Source organism: Phocoena phocoena, chromosome 1, assembly GCF_963924675.1.
Source record: "Phocoena phocoena chromosome 1, mPhoPho1.1, whole genome shotgun sequence".
In the NCBI taxonomy this organism is placed as follows: Eukaryota; Metazoa; Chordata; class Mammalia; order Artiodactyla; family Phocoenidae; genus Phocoena; species Phocoena phocoena.
The window spans coordinates 117,171,398-117,189,846 of NC_089219.1; the positions used below are offsets into that span (position 1 = coordinate 117,171,398).

Consider the following 18,449-nt stretch of genomic DNA (forward strand, 5'->3'; position numbering starts at 1 on the left):
AAAAAGTTACACTGTTGTCTACTTTCCAGGCCTGTTGTAGTGAGACTCCAATACAATACAGGATATAAAATACTGACAACTAAGGCACTGCCTATCTTGGAAGGGCTTATAGTTCCACTGCCGACCTCGACTCTCAGAGATGGCTGAAGGTCTTGTGGAGGCCGTTTCTTTTCCCCCGTCCCCCCTAGTTCCAGGCAAACTAACTCCTCCCCTACTTGGGACCACAAGGAGGATGGTGCTGAGACGGAGAGCACTGAGGTTCAGGACTTACACAGTCCAGGGAGCAAGACAGGAACCGGAAAGAACAGGTTTTATCTGTTTATTTAAAAACAGAATATCTTTTTTATATACAAATATGAACATATTTACACAAAATATACATACTAGAGTTCCATGTCTTCAGGTTCCGCATCCAAAGTCCTGGGCTGGCTGGAGAGCAGGGGATGAGAGTCTCTCCTTTGGTCCAGAAATCCAGCAGAGTTCAGGCTGAGCAGGGTTTGGGCACTAAATCTAGATATTCTGGTTGAATGTATTTGGGTGGGGCAGGCAAAAATGGACCTTATCTAATCCCAACCAGAGAAACGGCTGGAAGTTAGTGATCCAAGTTAGTAACCCTGAGACCCCTGGGGAAAAGGAGACATTCTTGCTCCCAGCAGCTCCTTCACCTCCCTTGGTCTATAATCACTATTCTCTCTCCCCTACACCACAACCAAACCAGGAGCCCTTTTCACCAAGTCCTAGCAGCCCCCCACCAAGGGATCACAAACAACTGTGGATACAACTAAGAAAACATGAGGCTAGGGGAAGAGCTAAGGAGCCCCTAGGGTCAAGGACTCTACCTACCCTCCCATAGCCAGTAACTGAGGGGCGCACACCCCTCCTTCAAACTCTATCAGCTCTTAGGCTCCCTCCCAAGAGCCTGCCTAGATTAAGATGCCTTAGATGGAGCACCTTTCAGAACCACAGGAATTAACCCCCTGGGGTAGGACCTGAGCAAGGTCTAGCTTTGCTGAATTCTTGTGTAGGCTGATGTCACTTTAAGCAGTCCTTGCAATAATAAATGTCCAGATGAATCAAAAGTTTATAAAAAGTCTTTTCTCTTATTAATGCATTTGGGGCAGTAGTCCTTAAAGAAGCTCCACTGTGCAGGTTTATGTACAACAAATATGTACATGCAGCAGGCCCAGAGGCCACCAGAGGGCAGAGGGTTTCTTCTGTAACAGTTTGAGCCTCTGGCCGACCCCTAGGCCCGCTGCTTTACACTTGCCCTGACAGCTCCCAAGTGGTGGGAGCCCGGCTCCCGCACTCAGGAGGCCAGATTCCAGCTCCAACTATGCCCGCACACCTGGACCTGGCCCACAGTCTCCACCTCCCGCCTCCAACCTCTGCATCATTAATACTGCTCTGGGGTCTGAGGAAAACACCTGCGTTTTACAGGCAAAGGTCACACAGCCACACGACACATGCACCGATCCCCTGTGGCGTTCCCCATGCAGCCACTGAACCCAGTGGCACACACACCACGGTTCACTTGGACTCTGACGTGACAACACAACGCACACTGTGGGCACGGTCACCCCTCCACGCACACACAGTGCACACCCAGACAAGCACTAACGCACACACAGTGACCTGCACACACTGTGGGAGGGACTCAACAAGCAGAGCCCTTCCGTCATCCAACAGAAGGACCGGAGGAAAAGGTCGAGCAGTCAGTGGGGTGGGGAGCATCTTCCTCAAGAAATGAGGTGTGTAGGGAGGCTCCCCGGGGATGAGCTGAAATCTTCCATGTCAGCAGAGGGAGCCAGGCTTAGGGGACGGAGGCAAGCCTGGGTCAGACCAGGTGCCCCCGCCCATTGATGTAGATGCCATTGCCCGTGGGCTTGGCCCGCAGGGTCCCATTCTCCTGAACAAAATGGTTCATGGCCTGTTTGATGCCTTCATCCTGATCTTCCTCCTCCTCTGTCCGCCCAGAGCCTGGAGACAGCAGTTCAGTCTGTGTTTCAATCTCCCTCACTGTGGTCAGCGTGGAGTAACTGCGGCCCTCTGCCTCTTCGCTCTGGAGACCAAGGGCGGAGGGCAAGTCAGGAACCAGGGCGGGGCAGCCAGACGTGAGGGGGTCGACTGAGGCACGCTGGGGTCAGGGGTCAGGCACAAGCAGGGGTTATGGTTGCTCAACGGCTCAGAGATGGGGGCCCAGGAATGAATGTTAGGCCTGGAGAAGGGGAGACTAGAGAGCAAAGGTACAGCGGGGCGGGGAGGGGATGGGATGGGGCAGCGTGAGTCTGAGGTATCAGGGACCGGTGAAGGGGCAGCTGACGCACCACATCTGGGACCCGGAGAGGGGCCTGAGGAGAGTGGTAGGGACGCCGGTGGGGCCGGGAGCCTCACCATCACAGAGCAGCTACTGTTGTCCTTGAGACCATCAGGGTGGCCCTCGGCTCTCAGCCCTACACTCTCCTCCGGCTGCAAGGCCCGCACATGGGGGAGGAGTCAGAACAGGGCTCAGCCTCTTCACTTCTGTCCTCCCCCAGCCTCCCCCCAATCACCTCCCCCCCAACCTGACCTGTCCATTCTCTCCTCGATGCAAACATCCTCACTTCCCCCACCCCTACCCTCATCCCACCCTAATCCCACCCTGAAACCAGTGCTGATGGTGGCTTCCCACAGCAACCTCGAAGGGGGTTGCTGAAGGGGGCCTTCTGAAGGAGCCCAGCAAACCCAGAGCAGCTCCAGACCTGCCGGGGCTGAGTCAGCGGCCAGACCTGGGGGCGGGCTGCGCTTCTGGTCCGCAGAGGGGCCCCGGCCCCAAGAATGCATCCAACCTTGGCACACACCTGGTTCCTGGGGTCCGAGTGATGGGAATGCAGCCTCCGGATGGAGTTCTCCCTGGTCAGGGTCAGCTCCTCCTCACTGGGAAGACACCCCCTGGTCAGGAGCTGAGGGTAGTGGTAGCCTCCCAAGGTGAACCTAGCCTGGCCAAGCCTATGTGAGCCGGGGCTGGAGGGTGTGGGCGCTGGATTGTCCCTGCAAGTGCGAGTGAGTGGCTGTAGGTGGCGGTGCGGCTGCAGAGCGTGTGTGTGCCCCTGTGATACACATGCATGCGGATCTGACCCTCACTCAGGCAGTGTGGCTCCCCTCATCCAGCTGCGACCCAGGCCCCAAGGCCCTTCTCACCTCCCAGAAGACTGGCTCTGCCTACCTCTGGTCCACAAGCTCCTCAGATGTCAGGCCGCCCAGTCTCCTCTCGCTCCTCGGTCCTGGCCCACCTCCTGCTTGCCTCCCCTTTGTTCCCTGCTTACCTCTACCCGCCCAGGAGTGGCCAGTACTCACTATTTCTGGGTCATCTGCTGGGCCTTGCGTCGATGGTATCGGGACATGAGCACCACCACCACCACCAGAAGGCAGAACAAGAGTGCGGCGATCACACCCACCACCACCACGGAGGCCGACACCAGATCCACCTGCTTCCCCGTGGTATCCTGGGGGTCTGCTGGAGACAGGCCATTGTCTGAGGCCGATGCCCAGATCCCTGACCGGCCCCCGGACTCCACAGCCCCCCACGCACTGTCCTCCCAAAACACGTCCCAGGACCACCCCCTCAGCCTGGCCCTCTGCAAAATACATGCAGTCCAGCCCCCTCCAAATAAATACTCTCCCAATTCACTCTCTCTGTCTTGCTCCCTGTCCCCCCATCAGGCCCTCGGCCCATGTCCCAGCCTCTGCCCCAGTGCTTACCAAGTACATCCACATCCACCTGAGAATCCCTTGAGGAGAGCTCATTGCTGACGTGGCAGACGTAGGTGCCACTGTGCTCAGTGGTCAGCGGGGGGAAGGCCAGGGTATCTCCTTCTGCTTGTACCCCACTGGGCAGAGGCCCGTCCAGCCTGGAGGACAGGGAAGCTGATGGGTGCTGGCTGGGGAGGGCTGAGACTGCCACGACCCAACGTGCCCGGGCAGCTCTCCACCTCCCTCCCCCATGACGTCACCCAGAGCCACCGGCTGTTCCCACGGTGCCCCTCCTTCCCCTAGGCAGGTCTAGGCAGAGGTCCCTTCTCCCTGCCGCCCAGCCTGACCCAGGCACCCACACACACACTTGGGGAAGATCCACACGCGTGCCGTCCCACAAGCTCCATAGGCATCACGTCATCCCGCACTGGGTACCAGGTCCACACGGTATATAAAGTCCACACAACAGGACTGTCCCTTCCTATCGGGGCTCAGATGTACTTGGACAATGTGACTGCATGCCCCAGCACCCACGATGTTTCATGGCAGGATACATGAACACAGCCCCAGGCACAAGGCCACATGCGTGGCTCATCTTCTCACATGTGAGCCTGTCATGGGCTCACACACATGTGTCCCTGACCCCTCCCTGATTGTCTGGACATCTCAGACCCTGAAAAAAAGTCAAAGAACTGGCAGAGATGGGTGGGTGCTTCTGAGGTGCTAGCAACCTGGTAGTGACTATAAGAGTGTTAGTTTCACAACAGTCACAGTCAGCTGTATCTTTTTGTCTTATTCACTTTAGGCACTTACATAAATATATAAAGTATTAACGTTGAAATGCTGTATTATATTTCACAATTTTAAAGTTAAGGAAAAAGAAGCCAAGGACTTATCAGCTAATTTCCTGCCGATTACCACGTATCCTACACTCCTAGGTGCAAGGCAATAACAATGTTTGGTGAGCATGCATATTCTTGTATTGGTTTGAACATGTGCCCTAATTTATTTGGGGTTCAGAATATATTGTCCCAGCCCACGGTGAGTATGTGCTGGTCCTGAGGGAAAGACCCTGGTCCCAAGATAGGCCCTTACCGTGTCCAGTTGTACGAGGGAGGAGGCTGCCCTTCACTCAGGCACTTGAGCATAGCTCCTTCTCTGCCAACCTGCCACAGCTTTTGGTCTTCAAGGCCCCTCACAGAGGCCTCAGCAAGGACTGGAATGAAAAGTTGGAGGAGAAAGGATGGAAATGATACCTTTGATCACGCTCTTCCTCAAAGGGCCCCCGCCCCAGGCCCCACTTTGCCTGGAATAGCCTCCCCCTGCCCTTCTCCATCTTACTCATCTGCGGCCAAAGCTAGCCCAGCCCCGCCTTACTGACAGCTCCCTCCCCTCTCTAAGTTCAGAGAGTCCACATGGGTTTACCTGTGCAATGAGCCTATAAGTCCCTCTGCACAGCAATGTGGCACACCTTTTCTGAATCCCCCGTGGTCCGTAGCATAGCGCTAGTCACAGAACAGGTGCTCAGCAAACACTCCCTGATTCATCAAAGGCTTAACCATCCTACTAGTTCATTCATTTCTTTTTTTTTTTTTCTTGGCCGTGTGGCGCAGCTTGTGCGATCTTAATTCCCTGACCAGGGATCGAACCCGGGCCTTTGGCAGCAAAAGCATGGAGTCTTAACCACTGGGTCACCAGGGAATTCCGGTTCATTCACTTCTTTCACAGACATTTGTTGAGGACCTACTTTGTGCCAAATGCTGGGTTAGTATGAGTAGAAAACATTGCTATCCTCCAGAGAGGCTCAAAGTCTAATGCCAGGAAAACAGTATCGACTGTCGACCGAGCACCTTCTATGCGCTAAGCGCTATGCGAGAGGCTCAGCATTCGTTCAGAGCCCCATAAAGTTGACATAATAATACTTCTGCTGATGAAGAAAATGAACCTTAATAAGATTGAATAACAGCTGGTAAACAGCAGAACTAGGGCTCATCCCAAGTCTATCTGTCTTCAGATCCTAAACTGTCTATTTTACAAAATGCTTTTAATTCCATGTTTATATCTGACTCTCCCAACAACCCCTGAAGCAGGGCCAGCTCCTTTGTAAACAGAAGGACACAAGGTCAGAGTGATTTGCCAAGGTCACCTGGGATGAGCTCCAGGTCTTCTACCTTGGACTGGTGCTCTCTCAGCCATACAAGGTGGCCTCCAGGACCCAGGCTGGCCAGACTGGTGTGGCTTAGGGTCTCTCACTATCTCACCAATCCCCTTGGAGCCCATGGGGGCGCCTTACCCAAGATCCAGGTACTCACAGGCCACTTGGAGGATGTGGGTGATCCTTTGGTCCTGGAGCAGGCCAGGGTGCGACACCACGCAGGTAAGTGGCTGTCCATTCATGCTGCGGCTAGGCACCAGATGGAATTCTGAAGTGACAGCAGCTGAGCGAGAGTGCGTGAAAGAGCGGCTGGATGTTGTGCCCTTGACCTCTGTGTCCCAGGTCACGCTGGGGGCCGGGCTACCCTCTGCTGTGCAGGAAGCTGCCAGTGTCAGGCCCTGGCCCTCTTCTAGTGCTGGACCAGGATTCAGTGAGGGCAGGGGAGGCACTGCAGATGGGGGGGAGGCAGAAATCACAACCTTCACAACCCCTGTCAGGAGGCCCTGCCCCATCCCAGTTCAGTCTTGCACAGGTGCAAAGTTTCAGGCCCCTTTTTCTTCTTTTATTTCATCAACAAAGATGCCAGGTGAGTGGTAGCATTTCAGCGGACTTTGTACCTTTCTCCAATGCTTGAATTTTTTACAATGAGTACGGGTCATTTTTTAAATAAAAATAATGAAGTAATTAAAAAACTAACCAGATAACATCTATATAATAATAATAACAGCCATCATTTATTAAGCACTTACTATGTGCCCAGAATTGTGCTAAACACTTTACAAACGTTGTCTCTTTTAATCCTGTCAACAAACATGAAGTAGGTGTTACTATCTGTATTTTACAGCTGAAGAAACTGAAGCTCAGGGAGGTTTAATGATTTATTCCAGATCAGTAGCTATTAGGTGGTGAAGCCAAGAGCCACACCCAGATTTTTCTACCAAGGCTGGTATTACTAACTTCCATGTAGATAAAGGGAAACTATAAAGGCCTTTATTTATTTTTATCTTCATAACATTAACAGTCCAAGCACAGAATGGAAAAGACTTAACTTGACCATAAGTCTAGGGCATCCGTGGAAAGTGGTGGTTTAAAAGGTGATTGTGGTCTCCAACCACATTCACTGAAGGTCCAGATCAGGAAAGGTCTCAGCCCCACTGGTCATAGCTGGGTCTGCATGTCCACATCTAGGCACCACATTCTAAAACCATGGAGCCCAGGGTGGTGAGGGAGGCTCTGAATGAGTGTCTTTAGTAGAACTATTGCAGAAACCTGTAAGTTTAGCTTGGAGAAGAAGAGACTTGGGTGGGGCATGGCAGAGGTCCTCAGCTGGTGGAAAGGCTGTCGTGCAGAAGGGAGAATAAGCTTGTGCCATCTTGCTGGGGTGGGTGAAAGCAACCGAGAGGGAGATTTCAGATCAGCAGAAGGAAGAACAGCCTAATACGTGGATTCTTCCCCAAGCCTGACCAAGCAGTATCAAGCTTTTGGGGTCACTTGGAGAGAATTTCTGGATTGGGGTGAGGGGGGGTGGCTAAATGAAGCTCCCTCACGCCTACAGGGCCCCACCTCTTTTTCCTGTTCCGCTTCTGCCCGCTCCATCTCTGCATCCCCCCGCCTCCAGCTTCTGCCCTCCAAGACCCGGGGCCTGAGGACCCGGTGCTTCTGCACACACAGCACCCCCGCCCCCATGCCCAACGGGCCTCACTTACCCAGCACGCGGAGCCGAAGCTGCGCCTGGAAGCTGCCGGCGGGGAAGGTACTGACGCGACACTCGTACTCGCCCTCGTCCGCCTGCACCGCGTTGCGCAGAAGCACCGCACCGTCCAGGGGGTTCCTTGGGGGAGGCGGCTGTTCCACGCGGCCCTCGTAGGCTGAGCTCACGTACAGCCCGTATTTAGAGTTCAGAAGTGCCAGCTCCTGGCCGCCCTCGCCCTCGTGCACACGAGCCCATGCCACTTGCTCCAGCTGCTCGCCCGGGTCCCCTCGGTAGAAGCAGGGCAGTTTTGCGTCCTGGCCCAGCACCACGGTCACCAAGTCCGAGGTCTCCAGCTCGCCCGCCGGGCACCGACCTGCAGGGGGGCAGACAGAAGCAGCCAGGATTAGGGGCACTGCCAGAGCGGGGGGGAACACTTAACCACAATGATAATGTCCGCAAAGGCAGCCCGGAACTCCTGGAGCACTTTATGCTTGCAAAGCACGTTCAGTCCATTACCTCATTAGATTCACAAAACATTCCCAAGAGGCAGGTGTTATTATCGCCGTTTAACAGATGAGAAAACTGAGACCCAGAGACAGGAAGTGACTTGCCTAAGGCCACACAGGTGGTATGTGGAAGAGTCATACCCTCTCTCAGCCCAGGATTGTATCCTGAGCAATTGTAAGGTGGGGGCTATAACAGGAGGAGAGACCCAGCCTCTGCCCTCAGGGAGCTCCGGGAAATGGATTTTGTGCACACAAAGACGGGAAGCCATGGACAAACTTTCACAGAAGGCTCAACCTACCAAGGGGGGGAAAAGTGAATGCTTTCAGAAAGTGTGGCCAGGAACCAAGGCAAGGGTCGAGAATAGTTGGTGTCTGGGATGGGGCATGTAGTGTAGGAAGGGTCCAAACCAGCAGGCCCTTCGGAACAGTCTTTTCATGGCTTTAAGATGAGAGACCTGGATTCCCAGAGAGAAGAAGGTATTCTATGTGGGAGGAAGGGCATGAACCAAGGCTCAGAGATAGGAATGAGAACGTCACCGAAGACAGAAAGGCCCCAGGTCAGAGACCCAGAGATACGAGGTCAGCACAGACACACATGACAGGGTCAGAACCGTGAGCCAGAATCGGAGGACCAGAGATAGGGACCAGTGACAAAAGGCGAGTGTTTTGTGCCTTGACAAGGAGCAGTATGAAGCACTCAGGGGTATCTATCATGTAGCCTTATCTGCAAAGAAGGATGCATTTCCTGCACTCACAGAACCTGAGCTCTGTTCTGGAAGAGGAGATACGTGTGGAGACAGCTATGGAGACACTTGTGATGGTTTCTGATTTAGCTCTTAGTGGTGTGTTGCAGGTTAGTCGTGGGATGGGACAGTCACAGTGGTCCCGAGTCACACAGGAGGGGCTCATGCATGAGTTGGGTAGAATCAGTAGGGGATGAGACCTGGAAAGGGGTCCCAGGTAAGGGACCAAGGTGGGCGAACCCCAAGGAGGTGGAGAGGCTGGCTGGTTCAGGAAGCAGAGAGGAGAGGACAGAACTAAGGCAGAGCAGGAAGTGGGACATCTGGTCAGAGGAAAATCACCCAGGACCTTTCATACCAGGCAAAGGAATTCAGATTTGGCCAAGATGACACAGGGAGTCCCTAAAGCATGAAGCCAATGGGCATGTGCCCTCAGACTAGAAAGTAGGGAGACTGGGGACAGGAGACCCACTAGGACCCTGCAGCTGCCATCCTGCACCGTGCTGCTGAGAGGATGGGACAGTTCCAGGGGAAGTTTGGCAGGATTTGGTCACTGACCAGAAAGAGAGAGAAAAGTCTCAAAGACAACTCCTGGGTTTCTAGGATAAGTAACTTATGAGGGAGGCGTGGCCGGGCAATCTCATGGCTGGGAAGAAAGAAATTTGGAGTTGTGGAATAAAGCGTGTGAAACACAGGGCTGGGGGCTGAGGCTGCAGACAGAGTGAAGGCTCTCTGGGATGGCAAGAGCTCCTTGCGTTGGAATGCATATCCAGCAATTCCCAAAAGTTCAAAGCTCCTGCCTCTGGCCAGCACTTCACACACCCTGCTGGCCCTCACTTTGCTCCCACCTGGAGCTCCTGCTGGAATGCCCTCCTCCCTATGTCTGGCAGTTCCTAGTCATCACTGTCTGGGTAACTCCTACTCATCCTTGAAGACTCTGCTTAGACATCACTTGCTCCTGGAGTCCTCCCTCCCCCCACCCCCACCTCAGGCAGAGTGAGGTGCCCTTCCTCTGTTCTCCTCTAGCACCCTGCTTTGACCCATCGTAGTACTTTATACCACAGATTGTATTTGCTATTTTCTTGTCTGCCTCTTCCACCAGATTGAGAACCTCAAGAGTATAAACTCGGTCTCACATCACATATGGAAACACGGTTTCCGATTTAGTGCTCAGTGGTCTGCATTCCTGGCACATAATTTGTGCTCAGTTAATGTTTATTGACTGACTGACTGAGTGAATGGGTGCGTGAATGAATGAATGCGAGAGACAGGCGGAAGAAGGAAAGGGTAGAATGAGGAGGAATGTGCAGTCTTCGGTTGGGCTGGGCAGGGAGGGGGTTGGCATGGCAACCTTAGGCTTGCCTTAGAGACAACCTTAGAGACAGGATAGGCTGGCTACCTGGGTTCTCTGCCAAAGGAAACACCTCCAGACTGGACCTAGGGAGAAGGAAGGGGATGCAGGGCGTCAGGCGTGGAGGGAGAAAGTGAAGCCCCGCTAGAGTGGACCAGAGGGGTCCAGTGAGGCAGAGCGTGGGACAGAGGAAGGGGGTCCCATGGCCCTGCTAGCAAGGGAGGAGGAAGGGAGGATACTCTTGGGAGCTGGGAGGTCCCAAACGGGACAGGACAGACCTGCAGGGCCAGATACCAGGGCCCTGACCTGCCTAAGCTGATGTTGGTCCCACCCAGCCCAGCCTGGGAGTCCAGCTAACCATCTGCACCTCTCCCAGACACCTCCTCCTGGCGCCAGAGGGAGCAGGGCTGCCAAGGAAGGGCTGGAGGTGGGCTTGAGATAGGGGCTTCCCAGTACTTCCTCTGCTTCGAACACTGGTGTCCATGCAGGTCACAGGGAGTCCAAGGCCTGCTCCACTGGAACATTCAAACCCTTTCAAAGACTATTTCTAGGACAATGTCAGATGGCATATTTTCCATCCCCATCCCTACACTTGCTAACCAGCTGGCCCCTCCGCAACACGAATCACTCACATTTCCCCCCCAAAAAAATACCTTTTTTTTTTTTTTTTTGCCACACAGCGGCATGCAGGATCTTAGTTCCCCAACCAGGGATCGAACTCACGCCCCCTGCAGTGGAAGCTCGGAGTCCTAACCACTGAATTGCCAGGGAATTCCCAAAAATACCCTCTTAGGGTACAACATGCATCAAGTCCCCAGCACATGTCTGAGTCCAATCTTCCACATCCCTACCTGTGGGTCCAAGATCCCCATGATCCCAAGTGATAAACCCAAGCTTTGTAGGATGAGGAACCCAGTAAAATCAGAAAGTCCCTTCTGGGTGAGCTCCCCATTGTCCTAAATCCACTGTTTAGTGGGAGCATATCAGCTTGAGCAATGCCTTCCTTCACTTACACACATGTGCGCGCACACACACACACACACACACACGCTGCAAGAGAAGGAAAAGAGAACTTGGGCTTTAGAATCCCTGTCCTGGGCTCAGTGGACCCAGAAGCTCATACTCCCAGGGTAAGGTAGGCCAGGACTGCCTCCCACTTCCCTCCCCCACCCAGTGCCCACCCAGCATCAGCATGATGATGTCACCAGAGCAAAGGAGACACGCCGCCTGCCTGGTGAGATCACCCTGCGGGCATGTAGTAGCCAGGCCAGGCCCATGGACCCTGCTGCTGCAAATTGTTTCCTGAGCCTGGTGGACTCTGCTGGCTGGACCCTCCTCCCTCTGACCCTCCCCCCCCCTTCCCTCCCCTCCCCTCCCCTCCCCTGCTTCTGGGAGTACCAGGATGCTGATCAGGAGCCTTGGTGATTCAGCCGCTGCTGCACAGCAGGCCCAGCCTCAGTCACCACCAGCCACCACCTTGCGCAAGGGAGAGAACAGGCCCAACTGGCCAGACGGGATCCCTGCCCTCAGCCTCCCCCACCCCGGGCCAAGCCCCCACGGGCCTCTTTGGGGCCCTGCCCTCTGTGTACCCTGCCTGCTCCCAGACAGGCCCTCCATTCCTGGCTTGGGCTGGCTGCCTGCTCCCCACCCTGTGCCTGGGTCCCAACTTTCCTATCTGTGTGAGGCCTGGCCTCTGATCTCCAGAGGGGCAACAGGCTGGCAGCTGCCGAAGACAGCATCTCTGGGGAAGGAGGCTTTTCTTTCTGAGGAGACTGTCTCCTTCAGCATCCCCTGCTAGTACATCTAGGGGTACGCAGTGGGGTCCTAGAGATGGGCCCGTGAGTAGGAAGAAGGGAATAAGTGTGAGCCTTTTGCGTCTGAACGTACATCTTTGGGTGAGGGTCTGGTGAGTCTCAGTGCTGGTTAACATGCAGGAGAGGCTGTCTCTTTGCATGAACTTGGGGGCGTTTTGCACATATATGTGTTCGTGTCTTATCTTCAGGAAAGCGTGTGTGCTTGTCTGTATCCAGAGGGGGCTATGAAATGCGTGTGCGTGTGGATGTGCACACATAGTAAATATTTTGATGTCGGTTTCTCTTGGCTTCTGCATGGCTGTCTGTCTCAGCTGCCTTAGGCCAGTGGTGTGTCGCTCGGCGCCTTCGCCTCTGCACCCGTTTGGAGTGTCGCCCAGGCAGCCCTCCCCACCCCACCCCAGACTTGAGGGCAGATGCATCTCAGGTGGGGGGACCCAGAGATGAGGTCACTGTCCCTCCAGGGTGATAGGAAATAGCCATCAAGGACTCCCCAACAGAACAAAACAAAAGCTCTCTCCACCCTTGCTCCTCAGGTTCCTACTAGAAGGACCCCCACCCTTCTCACCCCCCAGCCACGCCCCCAGGCCCTCCAGCACCTCTGGCCCCCCAAGGAGGCCTCTCCCTGGGAATCTCCGTCAGGCCTCTGCTGCTGCCACCACCAGAAAAACCAGCTCTAGCTCCAGGCCTGGGGTGAGGGTTGTCTGGTGTAGGTTTGGTGGGAAGTGGTGGGGGGAGACCCTGCCTGGGGCTAGGGGGAGGGGTCCAAGCTGTCTAGGGTCTCACTCTCCTTTGTTAACTCTTGCCTCCCCTCACCCCACAGAAGCAGCCTCCACCAGAGACAGGTGGAATATGTGGGTGAGTTTGGGATAAGAAAGGACGTGGGAGGGGAGCCCTGAAGCCCCCCATTCAGGACAGGTGATATACACAACGCAGCACTTTTTTTCTTCCATCCTTCCCCCCATAGCCTTGGCCTTGGAATGCTAAGGAACTTTGAAAACCAGCAAGATTCTCCCTCTGCATTCATCCACCTCCCTCATTCACCCCACATTGTCCTAAGCCCCCCAGCTTAGTGAGAGCTTCCCAACCCGGGCAAAGCGCCCACCACAGATTAGTGGATGGGGAGGGGGGCCACACCAATCACAAAGGGAGGTGAGAACAATGGGGGAGGACAGGCCTTGAGGCAGCCCCGGCTCTGGTCCAGACACAGCTTCCAGCACAGGTAAGTCCCCTAAACCCCCAGGGAGCCAGAGTCTGAGCCCGGCTGAGTCACCAAAACAGCCACACCGTGGGTGGGAGACCCAGAATTCCGCTTCTCCCAAACTCCTGAGATCCTGCCAGCCAACCACAGGACATTTCCCCCTTCTGTCACCCCAGTCCTGCCAGCCAACCACCCCCCTCCCACATCTCTGCAAGTGTGGCCAGCTCTGCTCCACCCCAAATCACAACCTCAACCCAGCTCTCAGGACACGCCAGCCAGTTTTAAAGGCTAGAGGGGAGAAGGGTGGCCTGAGAACTGTGGGTAAACTTCTGAGGCCAGAGGCCTCCTGCCTCAATGAAAGAGTGACCCCGACCCCATCCTGCACAGCCCTGCTCCAGGGGGCTTTGTGGCTTGCCCCCAGTTCTGAACTTGACCTTCGCATTTTAGATCCTGTTCCCAGATCCAACCCCTAGGCTCCTCTCCTCCCTTCACTCCTGACTCAGCTCCCCACCCCACCCCCATCCCTTCTCTCTGTCCAGACTTTGGTTAGCACCAGGGCAAGTTTGGAAGGCCGGAAAGCCCAGGCGTTCTCTCCTCACTAGGCTGGCTCCCCACGGTGGCTGACCCCCCTTCACTTTGCCTGGAGGACCCCAGGATCCCGAGGCTGGGGTCTAGAGGCTGGGACTGTGGACTCTACTATGAGCCCCTCACTGCCATCTCTGTGGCTGGGGTTCCCTTAGCCCAGCTCCCTGAAACACTGGGGTGGGACCAAGGTCAATGGGACCACAGGGCTTCCCTGGGATTCCCCCTAGTTCTCCCCACCTTGGGCAGGGAAGCTAGCCTGCGTTTCTGCCTTCCCTGGCTTTGGGTAGATCCTACAGGAAAGGGCCTGCCCCCCTCTGTAAACAGGAGTAGAAAAGCAGGGATGGGGCCCTTCCCTTTCTAGGAAACTAACTTCAGACAGAAAGCTGGTCCTAACCCTCAGAGGAGAGACCTCAGAATTCAGAGAACCCCATGCAGGGCTCAGTTGGGCCCCAAAATAGATCTAGGAACTAGGATCCTATTGGAGGGGTATCTGTAGATTTAGGTCCCTCAGCCCCAGGGCAGGAGATGGGGAGGGAGAAGGGAGGGGACCTCACCTGGAAACTCATCCCATTAAGGAGAGACAAAGAGCTGTGGTGTTGAGGTGCCTCCCTAGCCTGGGCTCCTTTCCCCAGTCAGGGGTGGGGCAGGTCCCTGGGGCTCACAGCTCTAATGCCCCAGGACTTGGTGGGGGCACTAATTTGCAGCAGTGCAGGGGCAGAAGGCAATATCCAGGGTAAAGCTACCCTTGGTCTCCACTGAGAAATGGGGTCAGGACATTTCCCCCTTCTGTCACCACAGCCAGACTCACCACCTCTTCCAGCACCCAGCACCCACCTTCAGTTCAGGGCTGGATATTTACGCAGCCACAGGCTTTCAGAGCTGGAAGGCCTATAGGGATCATCTGGTTCTACCTCTTGGTCTACTGAAGTCTAGTTTCTTAGTTGCCCAAGGTCGTGTAGCAAATTAATTGCAGGAAAGGGACCAGAACCCAAGACTCCTGACTTCCCAGTCCAAGGCTTTTTCAGAGACAAGAAACACTCTAGTTTCCTGGGGGCCATTGAGGAATGCCTACAGAGGAGCCAGAATGGGGGTGGTAGTTAGGTGGACGCATCTGATCCTCAGGCTAGGAACCTGGAGTCTGAGTTCCAGCCTTCAGAGCACCCTCCGGCTCCGTGCAGGTTATTGCAGTAGATCATGGCTCACTGGGCACCAGCTTCCCTGGAGCCGGGTAGCCACAGCACCTGTCCAGGCACTGGGCAAGGTTGGGGTGACGCCCTAACTAGAAGGGGTGTCCTCTACCCTTCCCTGGCTTCTCTGAAAGAAAGCGGGGATTTTGTCTTGTTCACTGCTGCATCTCCAGCATCCAGCACCCTGGCTATCCCTAGTGTGCACTCAGAGGCACTATGCTTTAATGAACTAGGAACTGGGAGACCAAGACGCTAACCCTGGTTACGCTTCTAACACTGAGTAATATTGTTAGCTCACTTGCCTATCTGTTTCTTTCAGTTTTCCCATCTGTAAAATGAGGGAGTTGAATCGATGATCTCTTTGGTAACTTCTGAGTCCTGAGACATCATGGCTCCATTCTTTAGGTGTGGGTAGATCCTACAGGAAAATGACTGCCGAGTTCCCTGGCCCCAGCAACCAGGCCCCACCCTCTTGGCCTAAGCGAGTGAGAGGGTTGTCTGGAAGATGGGAATTAAGATGTAGCGGGTAGGGGGGATGGCAGGGCTTGGAGTTTCAGTAACCTGCGATTGGAGGCTGGGCCAACAGCCTTTCCATTATAAGGTCAGAGCAGAAGCAGCCCCTACCCATCCACACGTCTAGACCTCACTCTCCTCCACACAGCCTTAGCTGGGGATGGAGGTTGGGGGACATCACTGCTAGGCCCTGCTGGACAAACTGAGGCTCCGTCACTACTGATCCTGGGACTGGGAATCAAACTGTCCCATATAGATAAGGCCTTGTCTTTCCAAGGAAGGAGAAAGATTTCTCAGTTGCCCATTATCCTGGGAACAGCCTACAGAATCCTACCTACCGTGGACTCATTATGTACACGCACGCACACACACACATATACTCTCCCCCACTCTGAAGATTATAAATTCCTATAATTTTTATCTTCTGTATATACATTACACGAGAGCAATACAAGGCATCTAGTTGAGAAAATAGGGGGACAGGGGATAAACAAAAGAGTGCCCTAGGGTAGGGCACTCTAGAAGGTGCCCTACCCTAGACCCCCCACTCTTCTGCGTAACCTCCTGATTCCCACCCTGGCACCTTATAGTGTGCTCAGGGACAGAGGGGGCCAGAGAGAGAAGAGCTTCCAGCTCCCCTGTAGTCACCCTACAGTATTCTAGGATATCGTGAACAGAGGAGAAGGAGATAGAAAGACCCTGTCTGCTCTCTGGGCATCAGGCTTCCCTCACCCTGATGACTGGGGAAACCAGCTGCAGCCCCAGTCAGCAATTCTGGGGTCCAGGGTGTAGGCGAGGGAACCTCCAGGAAAACCTGGGGTGAAAGGATCCCCACCAGTTCTACCCCCCTGGCCACCTGCAACGGGTCACCGTGTCTCTTCCCCAAGAGACAGCTCCAGCCCTTTGGCTGAGGTGGTCAGGGACCCCAGACCCAATGACCTGGCCTGGGGCTGGAAGGGGACATGAAGCAGGAGAGCTACAGTGGCTCTTCTGGGGGCACTACTAACCGCTGGAGGTGGGAGAGAGAGATTGATTCCTCAGTTCAGAGTAAAAGGAAAGGGAATGTGTATGTGTGCGTGCGTGTATATGTGTTTGTGTGTGTGTGTGTGTGTGTGTGTGTTGGCTTGGGCTCAGAAGCAAGGATCCTGAAGCAAGTCCTACCTGTAAACGATGCCAGGAGCAGTAGTGGCAGCCATGCCTCAGGCCCGCACATTTCGGCTCCCAGGGACAGAGGCATCGGTCAAAATGCAGAGCTGCCTGGTGTTTCTGAAGTTCCACCGAGTTCTCCCTGGGAGCCGGCTCTAGAGCTGGATCGGGCACCGACCCAGAAGACAGGAAGTCACGGAGTCCTCAGGCACTGCCGCGCCTGCCTATCCCACTAGGATCTCCACTCGGGGACCCGGCCCCGTTCCACCCACCCAACCGTAGCTACCCGCAAGTAGCCGTGATCGGGATCTCCGAGCTCCCCCAGAGCTGCTTCCCACGCCGCGGCCAACAACGACAGCAGAAACTTGGGAACCTGCTCAGCAGGTCAGAACAGGTGCGTCTTTGGGGGCTGGGCCTGGCGCGGAGACACGGCCGCCGCCACCCCCACAGCCTGTGCTGGCTAATGGGTGCCAGAGAGGGAGGGAAGGAGGGAAGGACCTGGGAGGTGGGATCCCATCGTCAGCTCCAGGCTTTACCTGGCAGTGTGTGGAAGGAGCTGTGACCGGAGAGGAAAGGTGGGGGGGGGGGGCGGGGGGGGGGTAGGGGCTGGGTAGGAGAAGGCCTGGTGTGGCTCAAAGAGGGAGGCGCTAGGCCAGGAGGAACAGGGGCAAGGCCCTTGTGGGTGGAAAGGAACCCAAGCATCCCACACCCCAGCCAGCCTTGCTGCCTTCCCCCCGGCCTTGCCGAGTTCCCCAGTCTCCCAGAGGGGTTCAGCTTGGGAGCCAGAATCAGAGAAGGCCAGAACTGAGGACAGTACTGGCCCAGATACCTCATCCATCAGATGAGAAAACAGAGGCCCAGAGTGAGGAAGGGGCTTGCTGGAGGACACACAACTTAGGTGGTATCCCTACATCCCTATCCCTGAGGCAGGGAGTTAGTTCAAAGACCCCTCAGATGGACCTTAAGCGACCCCCTCCGCTTCACCCCTACCCCACAGAGGATAAGCCAAGGGATTGACTGAGGAATTAACCCCACAGATTCCTGGCCTCCCTAGCAGGACCCTCTCTCAGCATCAACACCTTCTCATTACTGGCCAGAAGTCCCCAAAGTGAGTCAGCACTACCTGAGTGGAAAGGGGTTCCTTTCCACCATCTCCATGGTCATTTTATCCATTTATCCCATGGTCATTGGAGAAGCCACATGTCCGGACTTTGCAAGGACAATCTTTTTTTTTTTTTTTTTTTTGCGGTACGTGGGCCTCTCACTGCTGTGGCCTCTCCCATTGCGGAGCACAGGCTCTGGACGTGCAGGCTCAGCGGCCATGGCTCACGGGCCCAGCCGCTCCGCGGCATGCGGGATCTTCCTGGAACGGGGCACGAACCCATGTCCCCTGCATCGGCATGCGGACTCTCAACCACTGCGCCACCCGGGAAGCCCGCAAGGACAATCTTGATTCCAAGTACTCTATCCTTATGTCCCTATAGGTGTACTCAGACCTGTAAGACCACACGTTTCCGTGTTGGATGCATATAATGTAACCGCCAAGTTATACAAAAACTTATTGGCCTAGCTGGGATAGCCAGAGGAGGGGGAAGACCCTGAACTCCCTGAAAATTGAGGGATGGGGAGGGGCAAGATTGCTGACATACTGGAGCTAAAAATATATATACAGGTAGACAGGAGAGAAGAGAGGATACATACGGGTTAAAATCTTGCAGTGGGATCCTTTTGTCTGGAGAGGGGCAGGAAGGAGGGGCTGGGAACAGCAAGGTGGGAGGTCACTTCAGGTAGAATATTTTCCACACACACACGCACCCCCGCCTCTACCTGTC

At 55.0% G+C, this 18,449-nt stretch overlaps 1 protein-coding gene across 2 annotated transcripts; it reads right to left on the minus strand.

Annotated features, from left to right (window-relative positions):
* Window positions 1-305: 305 nt before the first annotated feature.
* NECTIN4 (nectin cell adhesion molecule 4) lies at window positions 306-16,962 on the minus strand. Of its 2 annotated transcripts, none has more exons than XM_065876023.1 (9): window positions 16,633-16,962; window positions 7,591-7,950; window positions 6,042-6,332; window positions 4,825-4,945; window positions 3,739-3,887; window positions 3,334-3,490; window positions 2,838-2,913; window positions 2,392-2,466; window positions 306-2,059 (listed from the first exon to the last, which is right to left on the minus strand). In XM_065876023.1, exons 1-9 carry the CDS (start codon window positions 16,706-16,708, stop codon window positions 1,835-1,837), a joined length of 1,530 nt encoding a protein of 509 aa, XP_065732095.1. In that variant the 5' UTR covers window positions 16,709-16,962; the 3' UTR covers window positions 306-1,834. The 2 variants fall into 2 exon arrangements, with proteins under 2 accessions (XP_065732095.1, XP_065732085.1); XM_065876013.1 differs by having other exon boundaries at window positions 1,835-2,059; window positions 3,334-3,493; window positions 16,633-16,708.
* Window positions 16,963-18,449: the final 1,487 nt, after the last annotated feature.